The 17,562-nt window shown below is 37.0% G+C and overlaps 1 protein-coding gene across 2 annotated transcripts in view; it reads right to left on the reverse strand.

Moving 5' to 3' along the window:
* Positions 1 to 5,538: 5,538 nt before the first annotated feature.
* Positions 5,539 to 17,562, reverse strand: part of LOC144971472 (uncharacterized) — an 85,946-nt gene continuing 73,922 nt past the window's right edge. Inside the window, exons 2-3 of one of the 2 annotated variants that reach the window (XM_078912415.1) lie at positions 16,111 to 16,337; positions 5,539 to 12,021 (exon numbers count right to left, since the gene is read on the reverse strand). In XM_078912415.1, the coding sequence (XP_078768541.1) occupies positions 8,554 to 11,610 (3,057 nt within the window). In that variant the 5' untranslated portion in view covers positions 11,611 to 12,021; positions 16,111 to 16,337 and the 3' untranslated portion in view covers positions 5,539 to 8,553. The remainder of the gene's footprint in view (positions 12,022 to 16,110; positions 16,338 to 17,562) is intronic. The other variant, XM_078912414.1, reaches the window with a different exon arrangement.

Consider the following 17,562-nt stretch of genomic DNA (forward strand, 5'->3'; position numbering starts at 1 on the left):
TTGAAGAGTCTACTTCCCCGATCCCACGAGGGGCCGAATTCGTCCAAGTCGACTTCTATCTCGCAAATTCCAAACAACACAGGCAGACCAGATTTGGCAAACGATCTATCACCGAAATATGTCTATTTTGTTTTAGGTTCAGTGATAGCAGTTTATGATCTTAAGAGCTCAACACTCATATGGGATAATTAATTCTTTAATTCCAACGAACACATTAAAACAAAAAGAGAAATTTTGTATTCATTTCTGGCACTAACTGGGGGACCAACTTGAGACCAATGAAGAATGGAGAATATCAGTCGAATTTTTATTTTCCTTACAAGCAATGGATAACAATAATCATTACGGGATAAGACAAATGATGAAATTACTCTTTTGATTGCGTCACCAGGTAAAATGCTCTAATAATATAATTGTGAAATTCGTCTCATTTCAACATTGATAGTTTTCACTGTTTGGTCAATTTGTTGTCGATCGATGGAGATGTTGCGGTCCAAAATAACACCAATATTATTTATTTATTTATTTATTTATTTATTTATTATTATTATTATTATTATTATTATTTATTATTATTATTATTATTATTATTATTATTATTATTATTATTATTATTATTATCATCATCATCATTATTATTGTTGTTATTATTATTATCAATTTATTTATTTATTTATTTATTCTTATTATTAATATTTTTTTTGGTTGTCGAAACTTGAATGTCAATTCTCTCCATTGTAAAGAACGGCATGTTGATGAATTTCATCTTTGATTGTGACGGAATCAAAAGAATTACAGTCTTAATCATTCAGCTCTAATTTGTTGGACAGCATCCAAGATTTGTTACCCACAAAAACTGTGTTAGTCGGGTTTAAATGGACCATAAAAAGTATATATATATATATATATATATATATATATATATATATATATCAAGGAGGGCATTAGATATATATATATATATATATATATATATATATATATATATATATATATATATATTGTGTGTGTATATGTTAAGGCATAGCACTGTGACCTGGAAGGTCCCGGGTTCGAGCCCCGCTTCAGGCACTTTCGTTTTTTTCCTTGAGAAAGATTATTAACCCCCAATTTGCTCACTTGGACAACATGTGTGATTCCTGTTGACCTCAGACATCCTGTTTGATGGATATCTATATTCCTTCGTGGAATGCCTGGGCGACGCTATCTTATGATATCGTGGCGGAATCGCATAATTAAAAAATATATATATATGCGTGTGTGTGTGTGTGTTCTCCGCCGTAAAGAATAGATATTAACCACAAGTTTCATACCTAGTTCATCCTGACACAATGCCGCTTTGGGACAGTGGGTCACATTTAATCGATCTACAGCAGCGCTCCATATCTGTAGTCAGCGATTTGAGATCAGTGAAGGAGGGTTCTTTATTATCGATGTGCGTCATCAACATCCGTGTGGAAAATCATGCCATGGGAGCTGATAATATCCCCAATGGTCAGGGTGTGCAATGTCTATACATTATGGGACCAAGAAGCGACCTTGGAGGGGACCCGAACCCTAGAAGATGACAATAATTGTACCCATCGTCTCAAAACGGTATTATGTTGGAACGAACCATGCTTAAAAGCCGGAATGTTGACTGGTCAAAAATATATATTGTTGGCATTCGCACTCTAAAATATGGTATCCATTCTTCTCAATAAATCATATTATATTAACACAACAAAAGTCTGATATTTCTGGCTATAAATTCCATTTTTAACATCTTAACCAACCTGAGTTAATACCATTTTGAGGCGAAGTGTTACAATTGGAGAATTTTCCATTTAAACTCACCGACGGGGTCCTAATACAATGACGTAATCTGATCCAGGATGAAGCCTTGTCAGCTCTGCTAAAATTAAGGTGGAGACGGTCGCAAATAATAGTCTGGTCAGTTGTGTTGCCTTTGGGTCTGCTGATTATTGGAATATGGTCTCAATCAATATATATCGGGTGGCAGAAAAAGAAATCAAGTGGAGTGATATCAAGTGGCCTGGGTGGCCAGTTGATGGTGGCCAGTTCCCTTCTACTCCATCTGCCAGGGAAGTTTTTATCCAAACAGGGTCTTACATTCGGTCCCCAATGAGGCGGTGCTCCATCTTGCTTGAATACGACTTTGTTAATTAATAGCAACTGTATGGAGTACCGTATGTAAAAAGACTCAAGCATTCCTAAGTGTGAAACGGTAGTTACAGTATTTTTGTTGTGCGGCTATGTGGTCTAGTGGTATGACAATCGCTTTCAGATCGGAGGGTCCTGGGTTCGAGCCTCGCACTCGGCGCATAGTTGAGTCCTAGGAAAAGGCTCTTTACTCACATTCTCTCACAGTACTCAGGTGTAAGAATGAGTACCTGGCCGTTAACAGCGTTGTCTTTGTCCGAAAAATTGTAATATCGCCTAACAGGCGTCATGCCCCGTCCTACATGTAAAATGTTGCTGTTGACCAGGGACCCCTTGTAAAGCGCTTTGAGCACATTTAGTGGATATTGCGCTATATACAGCTCAATTTTAATTTTTTATTTTTTATTTTTAGGAGGGCAGGATTCCAGGCAAAAAGGAAACACTCGAGTTATTCCAAAGAATTGGCGAGAATTTGACAGGAAGAAAACGATTTACAACATAAAAAGAACACACATTTGACTGTGTTCCCTTTGGAAAATGATCACAGCCAGGAACAGGGCAAAAAGACGTGTTTTCTTTTCTGTACATTCAGCAATAAACACAATAATAATATAACAAATTAAATGAAAAGAAAGCAAGAAAGTCCGATCAGTTTTTCTTCATTTTTAATATAATAATGTTTAAATTTCAAATATAAATTTCAATAATAATAATTATTTAATCTACAGTGATGAAAAATAAAGTAGGAAAAAAAAAACACTTAGACATTTTATAAACAATAGAGGTATTTTGCCGTACTCGGAAAAAAACAAGTATCTAAAATTTTTGCTGGAACTCGTCCTTCAAATATCGATCGATTAAAATTACCCTCATCTTGCCAAAAAAACCCAAAACAAACCCAAATAACAAAAAAAAAACAAAAACAAAAACAAAACAAAACAAAACAAAAAAACAAAAAAACAAAAAAAAAAAAAACCAAAAAAAAAAAAACAACAAAAAAACACACACAAAAAAACAAAAACAAAAACAAAACAACTCCCAATTTTGAGTCTTTCAAACGAACGTCGCAGATTTGAGAGTTTTTGGCAATAATGTAATGCGAGGGAAATGTTAATCGATCGATATTTGAAGAGCGAGTTTATGGCCAAAAATTTAAATATATATTTTTTTTAAAGAGTACGGAAGTGTTTGGAGGTAGAGGATAATGACGGGGAAAGGGGGGGGGGGGGTGTTCATGATATGTATGTAAAAACCATTCATATAATTATAGGATTTGAAAATCTATTACGTATTTATTTGTGAAAAACAAGTACCGTACAATTATCATGAATTCAATGACAACAAACGATGATGACGATAATGATGTTAATAATGGTGATGAACTGTGACAATGATGATGATGATGATGATGATGATGATGATGATGATGATGATGATGATGGTGGTGGTGATGGTGATGATGGAGTGATGTGTGTGATGATGATGATGATGATGATGATGGTGGTGGTGGTGATGATGATGATGATGATGATGATGATGATGATGATGATGATGATGATGATGATGATGATGATGATGATGATGATGATGATTGGGTATAGTTGTTAAACAATAAGCAGTAACGATACTTTTTGCTTTAAGTCAGTGCTTTGGAAAAGAAAAGTGCAACGGGATACGCACTGATTTGTGGCGCTTACAATACTTTTATTTCATTCATTCAAGAACAATTAGATAGTTACAGACTGCAGACCTAGACTTGTGAATAGGATTACGAAACGAAGCGCCAAATTTAGATCATAGAATATGCACCTCATTATTTCATATGGATCTCCCATGAAAATGTAAAGGTCCTTCCGAGTCATTTATCCCGGTCTCTATAAGGCGAAATGGACAATAGCAATTGCTTGCTTCCCTTTGGATATGACGCTAATCTATCGCGAAGTGCTTTCCTCCAGATCTAACAGTTAGGTCAGAAAAAAACCCCCATTTCGACTGCCTCCGAGATTGATCTTGGTCCCTATGCCTGTAAAACGAGGGCTCTACCCCCCCCCCCCCCGCCTCCCCGACATATGAAAGTGTAAGCCTCAATGAATGCAAATTTCACAATCAATACCTAAATGAATGGACGAAAAAGACATGACAGAAATAGTTTCTATGGTCTTTTAACTCTCTCCTTACCAGCTACTTTTAGAATTTCCCCCGAAAATTGACTCCCACTCCGCACAAGAATAAACCTTTTTTTACTTAAACAAAAAGTAACAAATGAACTCTACAACACAGTGGTTTAGTATTTATAGCTGTAATCAAAGCAATTCTTTAGATTTTGTGATGTACAAGAGAAATCAGAATGAGAAAATTGCCGGTTGCATGAGTGGTAAGGAGGCGGTTAAGAATCAGCTCGAGAGTTTGTTTTTTTAACTCACTCAACCCTAACACCGACAATATACGTAGTATACCCGGGGTTACTTTTACCCCATGGCTATTTATTACATTTTTCTGAAACAAATTATAGGGGTAGTATCAAAGCCAATGTTCTTTATTTTGACATGTTAATGATAGTTTGATAAAATTATCTTTGCACATGCTCATTTTTAATACATATTTTCATATTTTGAAAAGTAGCAAAGATCTCTAGGATTGAGTGAGTTAAAGTCCCATCAATGTCAAGGATTCTATGATAAAGGTACATGGATGGTTAAAAAATGTTGAGCAAAAATTAATATAATTGCTTCATAAGATAACAAAACTCTTCATAGGAAACGTTTCGGGATCAAATCCCTTCTTCAACCAACAAATACAAAATTGAAAAAAAATGTTACCCCTCAACAAGCTGGAAATTTGCAGGGATGGACTTGTATAAAATTGAGTTTAAGTACAGACCTAATGCTCCGGACAAATGCAATTTTTAGGGCACCTAAATCGACATAAATGTATTGAACATCTTGCTCTCACAGGAAAGATAGAAGGTAAAAAGAGTAAAGGTAGACCAAGAAAAACATATTTGAATAGTTTGAACAGCTGGGTGACAAAGAAAGAAAAGAGTAATATTAGTTTTCTGGGGTTATTAAAAAAAAGAAAAGAGCTTTTATATAGCGCAATATCCACTTAACGTGCTCAAAGCGCTTTACAAGGGGTCCCTGGTCAACAGCAACATTTAACATGTAGGACGAGACATGACGCCTGTTAGGCGATATTACAATTGTTCGGACAAAGACAACGCTGTTAACGGCCAGGTACTCATTTTACACCTGAGTACGGTGAGAGAATGTGAGTAAAGAGTCTTTTCCAAGGACTCAACTATGCGTCGAGCGAGGCTCGAACCCAGGACCTTCCGATCCGAAAGCGAGTGTCATACCACTAGACCACATAGTAATATGATCAGAGAGGTGAATGGCGTATCATGATCACCGATGTCTGGCACAGACTTGGTACTTGAAGAAGAAGAAGAAGAATGCCCAGGATTACGAAATACTTTTATTTTCAGTCCAATAAATCATAATGTACTATACTATTCTATTTGGTGAACACACAATACAATCAAACTCAATCTGCTTCAAGTTCAGCTCAACATAATGGCCTATAGAGAAGGTTGTTTGGCTGGCCATATGCGATATTGTTGTTATCGTGGCCAATTTCTATTATAATAAATAAAATAAATAAAATAAAATTCCCTTTATTCATCCCATATGGGAAATTTGTTTGGAATAACCCAGGCGTCAGCCGCAGTGCAACGCCGCACATTGAGCTAGGACGAGGCGATTTGCTCAAGGCCATACAACGAAGCTGCGGTTGATCGAACTCGGTACCTTTCGGGTACGAAGCAAAGACCGTACCGCTGAGCCACGCTGCCCCTTAAATAATCTTTATGTTGTTGGCTTATTATTTATTTTTTGAAACGTTCTCTCAGTATTTTTTTCTTTTATGAAGTGGTATGACACTCGCTTTCGGATCGGAAGGTCCTGGGTTCGAGCCTCGCTCGGCGCATAGTTGAGTCCTTGGAAAAGGCTCTTTACTCACATTCTCTCACCATACTCAGGTGTAAAATGAGTACCTGGCCGTTAACAGCGTTGTCTCTGTTCGCAAAAAAATTGTAATATCGCCTAACAGGCGTTATGTCCCGTCCTAAATGTTAAGTGTTGCTGTTGGCCAGGGACCCCTTGTAAAGCGCTTTGAGCACGTTTAGTGGATATTGCGCGATATAAAAGCTCAATTTTTTTATACTTGTAGCAGCCCACAGCCCCCACAACTAAGCGGCTTTGTGGCCTTATTGTATGACACTCGCCTTAGGACCTATCGGTCCCGGGCTGTTATCGATTCAAAGTTGAGTCCTTGGAAAAGGCTCTTTACTCACATTCTCTAACCGTACTCATGTGTAAAATGAGTAATAGACCGGTAACAGCGTTGTAATAGCGCCTTAGAGATGTTTATGTCTCGTTGGGTTCTACATGATAAGGTTGCCGTTGGCTTGGGACACATTGTAAAATGCTTTGAGCACATCGCGCCATACAAGAGTTCAGTTTTTAAAGTAATCTCTTTAATAAGATAGTTGGGGGATCCTGTTTTACACAGACACCCGTAAACAGAATACGCTTCAACAGTCGTAACGTCACTTCTCTCGTAATGACGCATGGTAACTTAGTAACTGGCTCTAAACTATCGGAACAATGGCGAAATATTTCTCCGACGAGCATAAAAGCGCACCCAGAGGAGAAAAACATTACAAATCTGATCATGTTTTGACTTTTACACATTCTGATCACAAGACATATGAAAAGTTCTAGCCAGCATGAAGAATAAAAAGTACAGATTTTCTTTGTTTAGAACCACGATGGCCGCAGTTGCTGGGCGACGTGACATCAGACTATTGAATCCAATTCCCGTCAAAGGGAGTGCTGACAATGTTTAGACACTTGATACAAGGAAATGAGTAACCATGGTACATACAGTAGAGATTATAAGAGGTTAAGTACAGAGTGCCAATGTTGTTTTTAGGTTTTTAAGCGTTTTATGGCGCTTGCAACACAGTTAAGTCATATCAGCGCCAGTAAAAAGGAGAGAAAATTAATGGGATAGTAAAAAGTTCAAAAATTACAATAAAAGCACCCAAGAAAAACGAAGACTGGGAGAAGTGATGTAGATTCCAAGAGCATCCTATCAGTGTATGTACTTGGTTTGAGATCATCTAAATGTCTCATCCAGACATAATACAGTGCACAAAATATAGAGATGATAACCAAGACAAAAAATATCATCTCCCACAATAAATTCTAGCGATACATTTGACTGTTTCCCTCCCAGTTAGGGTCCAAGCGGGGCCTGGATAAAACCAAGTAATTTCTTTCCTAGACAAAAAGACAAAAATCATGTTGGATACCAGATATAGGGTAATAAATAGAGACACAGTAAGTGCCTCCCTGCCTACTATGGGAGGTCAGGAACCACACCCAGACAGAGTTCCATAGAAAATATGGTATAAAAACGGTATGCCATTTATACTTCAATTCATTGGAAGACATAATATAACAAAATGATCGAAAATGTATATTATATCTCCGTCTCAAACCTGTAATAATTCATCATAAGTTTAAGAAATAAATAACAACAAAGTAAAATATAATAATAATAATAATAATAATAATAATAATAATAATAATAATAATAATAATAATAATAATAATAATAATAATAATAATAATAATAATAATAATAATAAGGAGACATAGAAATGAACTGTCCACCCAACGTATCCCTGCTGACAGGGCTATCCCCGACTTAAGTTCAGCCCGTATATCCGTTTTACCAACTCCCATATATATGTGTCCCTCCGCCTCAATTCGGTATTATGCAGGGATGAACATGATTTAACAAATTTAAATTTTGAAGTGAAAATGATTTGAATTGCTAGTTTTGAGAATTAACTAATTTGAGATATTACATACAACCAATCTTCTCAAACGAGCACATCTATTGCTTTGAATAAAATTTTCACAATTTACACTAAGAAGTAAATTCTCGTCACCTGGTTCACCTCCAGTGTAATACTGTACTGAGACGGTGGGTCATATGTGACCCCTCGTCTCAAAACGGTATTATGTCGGGATGGACCAGATGCTAAAAAGTCAAATTATAGTTAAACTGGTCAAAAATATGAAACTTTGGTATTTAGCACCGTAAAATATGATATTCCTTCTCCTCTATAAAGCAAATAAACTCAACTTTAGTCTGATATTTCTGATTCCATTTTCAGCATCTTAATCATCCCGACTTAATAACGTTTTGAGACGAGGGGTCACATAATATAGTATTCTAATCCGCTGATCTTGTGATTGTTATACATCGTATACAGATGTAATATGTGAAGAAAGAAATATTTATATAATTCTCATAGTTTCACACTAATGTAGAAAGTCTATCACCGCATTTATCAGAGATAACATTGGTAGCGAAGGGCGTGTCCAATACTTGGGCAATTTCCAAGGGAGATAACGGTGTACAAGGGCTACTATTAGTTCTGTTTGATCGAGATGAGTTACTTCTCTTTGGTGCATTCAAGAAATCGGGACCAAGCTTTTGCTCCATGAGAAACTGATCATGATTGGATTGGAAATTCAGCGGTTGAATAGATGGGACTTGACCTCCAGGTAAGATGCGTCTTTCGTCGATCGTGGGGCCATTTGTGCTGCTGTTGGAGTTCGTGTTAAATGGATGGTTGGGGACGAAACTATTTATCGTGACAGGTTTTTGATTGAAATGGATGATTTGCTTTTGAGTAATCACTGCTGGGCTCGGAGAGGTATCGTGCTCATTTCCAGGTTGATTGTCAACACTGGAGTTGATAGTGCTGTGTTGTGAGACTTGAAGATTGGTCGCTGTTGAAAAATTAATGTTTGCAACTGGAGTTTGCTGAAGATGTTTTGGTCGTGCTGGTAGCGGTGGTGGTGGTGGTGTTGATGATGATTGAGATTGCTGAATGGGTGATGATTTGATTATGCTGCCACGCCCAGTCGCACTTGCTAACATAGGCTGATTTACATATACAGGTTCGTTATCGATGATACTGCTGCTTGAGTCATGGTCTTGCGAAGGATCAACAGGAACAAATTCTTGATCGGAGTTGGTAAACCCTTGCTGAGAATGTGGATGAGTTCGAGCTTTAACTTTTTTGGCAGCTTTGGCATTCTGTTCAATCTGCTGTAACTCATTTTCGGAGGAGTAGCCGCTGGATTGTCGTTGGATGTGGGGTAACTCGGATAGAGTTGATGGGAAAATTGAGGGGGATGAGTTGAGTTGGGGGAAAGCATTACCACCCAAAGAAGTTTGTGGAAGAGGGATGCTGTGGTCACCGCGAAGAGGACCTGGAGATGGAGAATGATGTGGTGGATTGTTTAAGTAAAAGCCGTGTTGTCTTGAACTCGTAGGTAGAATTCCGACGGAATCCTGAGAAATTTGGTTTGGGTCTTGATGCAAACTTTGTTGTGACTTGGTCCAAGACCCACCGGGCATAGCATGAAAACTATGTCGATGAGATTGATTTTGGCCACGAATGAGATTAGAAGATGAAGGAGATGGAGACGATGAGGGTGCCAGTGGCTTTTTCTGCCCCTGAAATAGTTTATAAATATCTGCTGATGAAGCGAATACGTGTCTCTTGGACGCTTGAAGACACATTTCTGAAGTAGCACGGATTTGTTGCTGAAGTTGTGGAATATTTCCTAAATCTAATGAATATCTGTCATTACTTGTGGGATTTGATTGTTTGGACCGAGACTCCGGATACCAGGAAGATCGATCCACTCGGTCCGGGATCGCGCGGGTGGAAGAACTTGCCCAGGATCTCCTGAGGACCACGTCATTTTCTGAGAACTGACTCGAATCTCCGGGATAAAACATAGGATGTTGGCGTTGGTTTTCGTAATGCCGCGGTAAAGAGTTATAGGAACCAAATGACCGATTGTGTGAATTCTGAAAAAGTGCATTGGGATTTTGTTGAGATTGCTCGTTGAAGAATGGATGATGTTGTTGAAAATACTGATTTTGATGATGGGGTTGTCGGGTATCCAATTGTGGCTGTTGATAAGCTTGAGGAAGGGATTGTGATTGTTCTGGTTGCGAACGAAGATGATCATTTGGGTAATAAGAATTGTCGTTACTGCTCTGTGGATTAGGATGCCTTTGATAAGGAAAATGAAGTTCCGACATAGATGCAGAAGGAGCGGTTTGGCCATTAAAACGATCCTCCAATCTATGCCCATTTAGAGGATGTCCATGGAAATGTCCTGGGGGTAACACCTCACCAACACTTTCATTTAAATCCCCATGAGGACTACTTTTTACACCGTGTGGTTGAATACTTGAAACATTTGCTGCAACTTGCCCACTCCGCACTTCGGAAGTATTTGTCCCGAGCTGCCTATTTATATCTTTTTCATTTGCGCTATCCAACCCAACAGTCACAAATTTTCCCCTATTAAAAGCGTCTATGTTGCGAAGTGGAATGTCACAGTCTTTTTCAAAATAACGACGGTAGTCATGCCAGTTTTTGTCGTAGCTATTATATCCAGGAGAGTTTGGAATTGGACGAGAATTATCAGTATGCTGAGCACTGCTGATATCAGAGAGATTTTCATTCCGATTTTCTGTTCGACTTCTCTGATCGTACGAATGCAGTGGGGCAGCTATTTCTACAGGAACCGCTCGGAAAAACCCAGTGTTCTGGTCATCTCCTCGATTTTTAAAATCCTCAATTCTATTTCCGTTATTAGTGATGGGCTGAGTATGACGTGAATTAAAATTTTCAAATTCAGGAACATTGTACACCTCCTTCTTTTGAGTGTCTCTCGTTGAAATATTGGAAGAAGCAGGGTCCTCTTCTTCTATGGTCGTCAGTGCTCGAAGTCTGTCTTCCAAATTTACAGGAGAATTATCCTGTATTTCCTGGGGAGAATCCCTTTTCTTTGCCATCACAAAGGCATGACGATTCACGTGAATTTTCCCATTCCCTTGAATAAGGGATAACTTTTGAGGAGCGAGACATCGTTGGGTGCTTCCCTGCATGACAAAAAGGCTTGTATTGGGACCGTTAGGAGATACACCTCCACTGGGAGATGTTGGGGAATTGAAGGAACCGTCGAACGTACTCATAGACGAAAAGCTGGACGATAGAGGAGATGTTGTAGAAGGAGACGTATTAGATTTGCTGTCTGTGTTGTAACCTTCATCTTGATGGTTGATAATGAAATGTTTATCTGTGGGCAAGGATAGTTTACCGTATTTATCTATCATTGGTTTTCTAGGGACATCTTTGCATGGTGTCAAATTTTCATCACTAAAGTTTGGATTTAAAAAATCAGTAGGGCGGTTGTGATTCCCAATTCTCTGCGAATTGAAATTTAAGCTCCTATCTTTAGTTAACTGGGTCTTTCCTCCTTGTACTTCTGTTGTCATCATAAATATTTAGTGTAAATCTGGGCGTTGAAATGATGTTATAAGGTGATTTGAAACTATATTAGAATTGGCATTGTACAGGTAATGCAACTGAAAAAACCCCCGGATATGTATCAGTCCGTAAATGCAGCAAAGGCCACAATAATATAATAACACTAATCCTGTCCTTCCTCGTGAACCCCGTACAGGTCAGTGGATACATTCATTCCGATAATACTCATTATCACAAGGTTATCGTGACAGCTATTATAACGATACTATCTATATTTATCGAGTTGAAAAGACGAGAGTTTGAGATTCTGGTGATACAAGCCAGTTCAAGATGATGTTGAATTTGAGCCCAATTTTTAAAGACGCGTTTCTTGTTGTTGAAGATCTCATTGATTTTTCTTTAATTCAAGTCTGTGAGGCAATCTGAAAAGGATAAAATATAATAGGTTTTAAAGGATCACATTGTATAAATACCGCTCACGCGACAAACATCAGGTTCTAAGCGCTTTACTTTTTTAAAAAGTTTCTCGATGATGGAACAGTGTACATTTAACAAGAATTTTGTTTACTTTACGGCGCTGACGCCTAGCCGGGCAATCTGGGTCTTCTTTTCTTGATGGACCCTAAATTAAAACAAAAATCCTCTTAGGATTAAAAAAGCAAATTTTATCTTTAAAAACAAATATTAGATTGATAGATCTCTACGTAAAGCTCGTAATCTAATTAAAAAATGTCATGCATTCATTAGGATTTGATCAATGTGAATATTGTACGCAGGTAGGTATAATTCAACATTTTGTTTAAAAGTGTACACACGCTGACACACACACACACACACACCACACACACACACATATATATATATATATATATATATATATATATATAGACAAAGAGAGATAGAGAGAGAGATACACACACAGAAACCCACGCATATACATTAAGAAACCATCAAATTTAATGATGGAAACATCAATCTAGTGGGTTTATATTATATATTCTCCTCCCACAACTTTCACTTCGAATCCGGTCAACTAATAATAAAAAAAAAACGTTGTAAAGTCAAGGTTACTTGAAACATTCCGCCAAATAAAACTGTGGTAAGGTGTATACAAGGAAACAATTATAATAACATACGATGGTATTGCAATAATCTAGTTACCAGTCCCTTCAACGGAACTCCATGGCCCATGGATTCAGATCCCTGTGGTGACACCTCCAAGACTTTCTTTCTATCCAAATTTGGATTTACAAGGATTTTGATCTACAGTCCTACAATCACAAACAATTAAACTTAAAAAGAGGGATGCCGTCTTTGAAACATTGAGTTATTGTATTGGTCACTTTAGATTTTCTTAATATTTCCGGACACATAAGAATGTCGAGATACCATAAATAATTTTAAAAAAAAACAACAAACCATTCCCTCCCCAAAACAAAACAAAACAAGACAAGACAAACAACAACACGATTAATAAAGTAAAAGTTGCGGAATTTTGAGGCATTTGACATTTGCTTTATTTTTAAAAAATAGACAGGGAAAAAAGTTTGGATGTATTTTTTTTATACAAGTGGGTTTGATAGCTTGGACTGAGATTGGATTCAAGTCTGATGTCACGTCGCCCAGCAACGGCGGCCATCGTGGTTTTAAACAATGAAAATCAGTACTTTTTATTCTTCATGCTGGCTAGAATTTTTCATATGTCTTGTGATCAGAATGTGTGAAAGTCAAAAAATGATCAGATTTATCATGTTTTTTTCACCCTCCGGATACGCTTTTATGCTCGTCGAAGAAATATTTCATAAGGGCGTCCGCCATTGTTCCGATAGTTTAGAGCCAGTTACTAAGTTACCATGCGTCATTACGAGGGAAGTGACGTTACGACTGTTGAAGAGTATTGAATTGGTATTTAAAATATTTTTAAAAAGAATAACTAAGGACGAGAACGTGTTTACAAGTATAACAACCCAAACCGGTATGGCCTCATTGTTGTAAAGGAAATACTCTCATACCAAAATTGAAATGGAGCTTTTTTATATAGCGCAGTGTCCACTAAACGTGCTCAAAGCGCTTTACAAGGTGTCCCTGGCCAACAGCAACACTTAACATGAAGGACGAGACATGCCGCCTATTAGGCGATATTACGATTTTTTTCGGACAGACAACGCTGTTGACGGCTAGGTACTCATTTTACACCTGAGTACGGTGAGAGAATGTGAGTGAAGAGCCTTTTCCAAGGACTCAACTATGCGCCGAGCGAGGCTTGAACCCAGGACCTTCCGATCCGAAAGCGAGTGTCATACCACAAGACCACATACCCGCACAAATCAAAAATTATACTCGAAACTCGGTGTTTAAACAAGCCCATAATTGAATTCGTCTATCAGACCTACAAATATGTACACGTAGGTATCTACACAATGAACTAGATACTTACAAAGACCCTCAGGGCACAATGATGAAATGTGTATAATATAAATGAGTGACCCAAAATGCTAACTAAATCGGCTAGAACACTTACCTATAATATAGAGGACTAATTATAAATTTTAAACCTCAATTTAATATGTATTTCCTTTGTTTCTATTTAAAAAAAATAAATATTAGTCTAACTCTTTTTTTAAATTTTATTTTTAAAAATTTTGTTTGTTTGTTGTTGTTTATTTTCATTTTTGAATGAAAAAATAATTACCAGGTCGTCTGATAAACTTCCTTTTTTGTATGTTTGTTTCGAATACCAGAGATAAAGCTCTTTAATTGGCTTCTACTTTTTATCTAATTGGATCCATAATGTAACTTAATACAAATATAGGCAGGACTTAACTATCTCCTTACCAGCCAGTTTCAGAGTTTCCCCCAAAATGTCTCGCCCACCCAACACAAAGGTAGAATTTTCTTACTCAAACAGAAAACCAACAAGTACATTCTATATACAATATTGTTCAGCAAAATGAGCTCTATAATACAGTGTCGGGTGTTTATAGCTATAACAAAAAATTTTCTTTAAATTTTGTGATATGCAAAAGAAATCAGAATGATAAAATTGTTGGTTGCATCGTAACGAATGTGACTATTTTCCTATGGTTGGTAAGGAGAGGGTTAAACCGTGGCCTTCGTAAAGTTATGGCCTGACATTGACCAAAAAGTGACGTCAAAATGCCAGTCTTTGGACACAAAAGAAAACAAATCGTGAGTTGTATTCAATAGTTCAACCAATGGTATCACTTGTTTCCATGAGCTCTACTAACGACAACTCACTAGGCGGTGCAAAAACCAAATAATGACGTCAAAATGCCAGTCTTTTTGGGTTTCAGTGCCAGGCTATAGATAGAATGCGCTTGGCCAAGGAGTTCACAACATTGCCATCCGGAAGTATAACGGACCAACACACAAACTCTGTGTAACCATGAACTTTTATAGTCTGGTTAATACAGTTTAGTGAGAACAACTCACAAACGCGGATGGCAAAAACAATAACAAAGGCCTGAGTGACGTCATCTGCATACTATCTATAACTTAACGGTGGCTACGGTTAAACACGATTGAGCTTAAAAAGGGTTGAGTTAGCAGAGAGTACAATATAGAAAAGGTAAACTATCAACAGTATGGATCGCGTTCCCATTCTACCTGTGAAATACATTATGGTTGTGACCTTTGACATTTCCACGCCATTTCAAATCCATTTCCATCCATATGAATAATTTCTTTCTTTTTGTTAGAGTACATAGTGTTTTCTCATTCTCTCTCTCTCTCTCTCTCTCTCTCTCTCTCTCTCTCTCTCTCTCTCTCTCTCTATATATATATATATATATAATATATATATATATATATATATATATATATTATTTTATAAATTGGTCCTTTTATCAAAAAGTTGAGCACTATTTGATCATGGGTTAAAAATTTAATTTTATTATATATAATAATATATATATATATATAATATTATATATATATATATATATATATATGTGTGTGTGTGTGTGTGTGTGTGTGTGTGTGTGCGTTTGTGTGTCCATACATTTATCTTTCTACCTGACTCTATCGACCTATCTTTCTCTCACTCGATCCACCCCTCCCTTCTCATTTCCTCTCAATGTTTTTCTCTCTGTTAACGTGCTTGTCTGTGTATTGGTATCTCCCTCGCCCCCCCCCCCCCCACCCCACGTATTATGCCTCTAAACCCCTCTCGCTCTCGCACATAGTATTTATTTCTAGCTTCAGGCTCAACTATTACTAAATAATTGTTTGCATGTGATAAAGAATCAAAACTAAATAGGGAGAAATGAGACAAAACAGGACAAAAAAAATCAATCAAATAAGCACACACACACAAAAAAAAAAAAAAAAAAAAAAAAAAAAAAAAAAAAAAAAAAAAAAAACAAACAAAAGAAAACAAACAAACAACAACAAAAAAAAAAACTCCAAAGAAAAACAAAACAAAACAAAAAAAAAGCATAATATATAAAAACAAAAGATTAAAAAAAACCCCCAATCAATCAGTCAATAACCTCTTTTATAAGGTAATCTTCTTCTTCTTCTTCTTCTTCGTTCCTCTGATGGACATCTATGGCTGCAGTCCGATATCTGCTATGAAGTCTGTGGTCCGCTTTAGGTCCTCAGCCTCACCATAGAGCTTTGTGTTGAGTGTTGTAGGGGTGACCCAGTGGTTCGAACGTTGCACGTTGTATAATGGGCAATCCATAAGCACATGTAAAGTGGTTTCATGGTTGGTAATCTAATAATATAAGGTAATCAAATACAATTGCAAGAAAATGACGGACATAATGTGATTTTTTGGTTTTTATTTCGAAATTCTTGGAAACTTTTCTCTGACTTCATGGATTTTAAAATCTGGACAAACTAGAGAATATTAGACAGATGTACCATTGCATCGTTACAATATATAGAGGGGTTGGGGAGAACACACACACACACACACACACACACACACACTCAGAGAGAGAGAGAGAGAGTTATAAATAGATAGAGAGAGAGGTAGATAGATAGATAGATAGATAGATAAATAGATAAATAGATAGATAGATAGATAGATAGATAGATAGATAGAGAGAGAGTGAGAGAGTGAGAGAGAGATAGATAAATAGATTGAGAGTAATGGGATTGAGGGAGGAAGGAGGGAGAGAAAGAAAGAAGATTTGAAATGAGAGAAAAGATTGACATCAGAGCAATGAGTTTTCTGTCGAAGTTGAAATAATCAAGATAAATAGACAATTATAATTATTATTTTCATTATGCGAATGTGAAAAAAAAATTGAGCAAATTAGATAAAAAAAAAAAAAAAAAAAAAAAAAAAACCAACTAGAAGGAGATGTCATTAAATATTGTCAAATCCGCCAGTATATTATTATGGTAGACACGCGAAGAACCCATTATGTTTTATTATTACTCACTCATTTATAATAAACCAGAATTCTCCACCTGTCTCCCGTTCACCGTTATGTTCACTTCCGCTACTCGCGTTACAAGCCATACACTCACCCTCTCTCTTTCTATTCCTTGACCTTTGACCTAACGAAAAACGCACGTGCCAGAGGAATAGAGGGATGAGTGGAATGTCTGAGAGGTAGATGATGTTAATGACAGAGGACTTGCTTACTGTTCATGCATCGAGTAGATAAATGGTGTACCTTAGGGTTGTGTATTGAGTCAACACTGATAGTATTATCTTTCTATCATGCATGACAACTGGTTTCCTCTTGTATGTAGGATATGAACGTATTATTTCATCTGAAGCCAGGAACTTATAATCTCTTATAATAATAATACTTGATAGTGAGATGTTGGCATAGAAATATACAAAACAATAGTCATTTGTCGTGAATAATAAAGATATAGAGGTGCTAGGGAGAACACACATACACACACACACAGAGGGAGAGAGAGAGAGAGAGAGAGAGAGAGAGAGAGAGAGAGAGAGAGAGAGAGAGAGAAAGGCAGAT

The sequence above is a fragment of the Berghia stephanieae genome, chromosome 4 (assembly GCF_034508935.2).
Source record: "Berghia stephanieae isolate SIO BIC M18660-M18661 chromosome 4, UCSD_Bste_1.3, whole genome shotgun sequence".
NCBI classification, from domain to species: domain Eukaryota; kingdom Metazoa; phylum Mollusca; class Gastropoda; order Nudibranchia; family Aeolidiidae; genus Berghia; species Berghia stephanieae.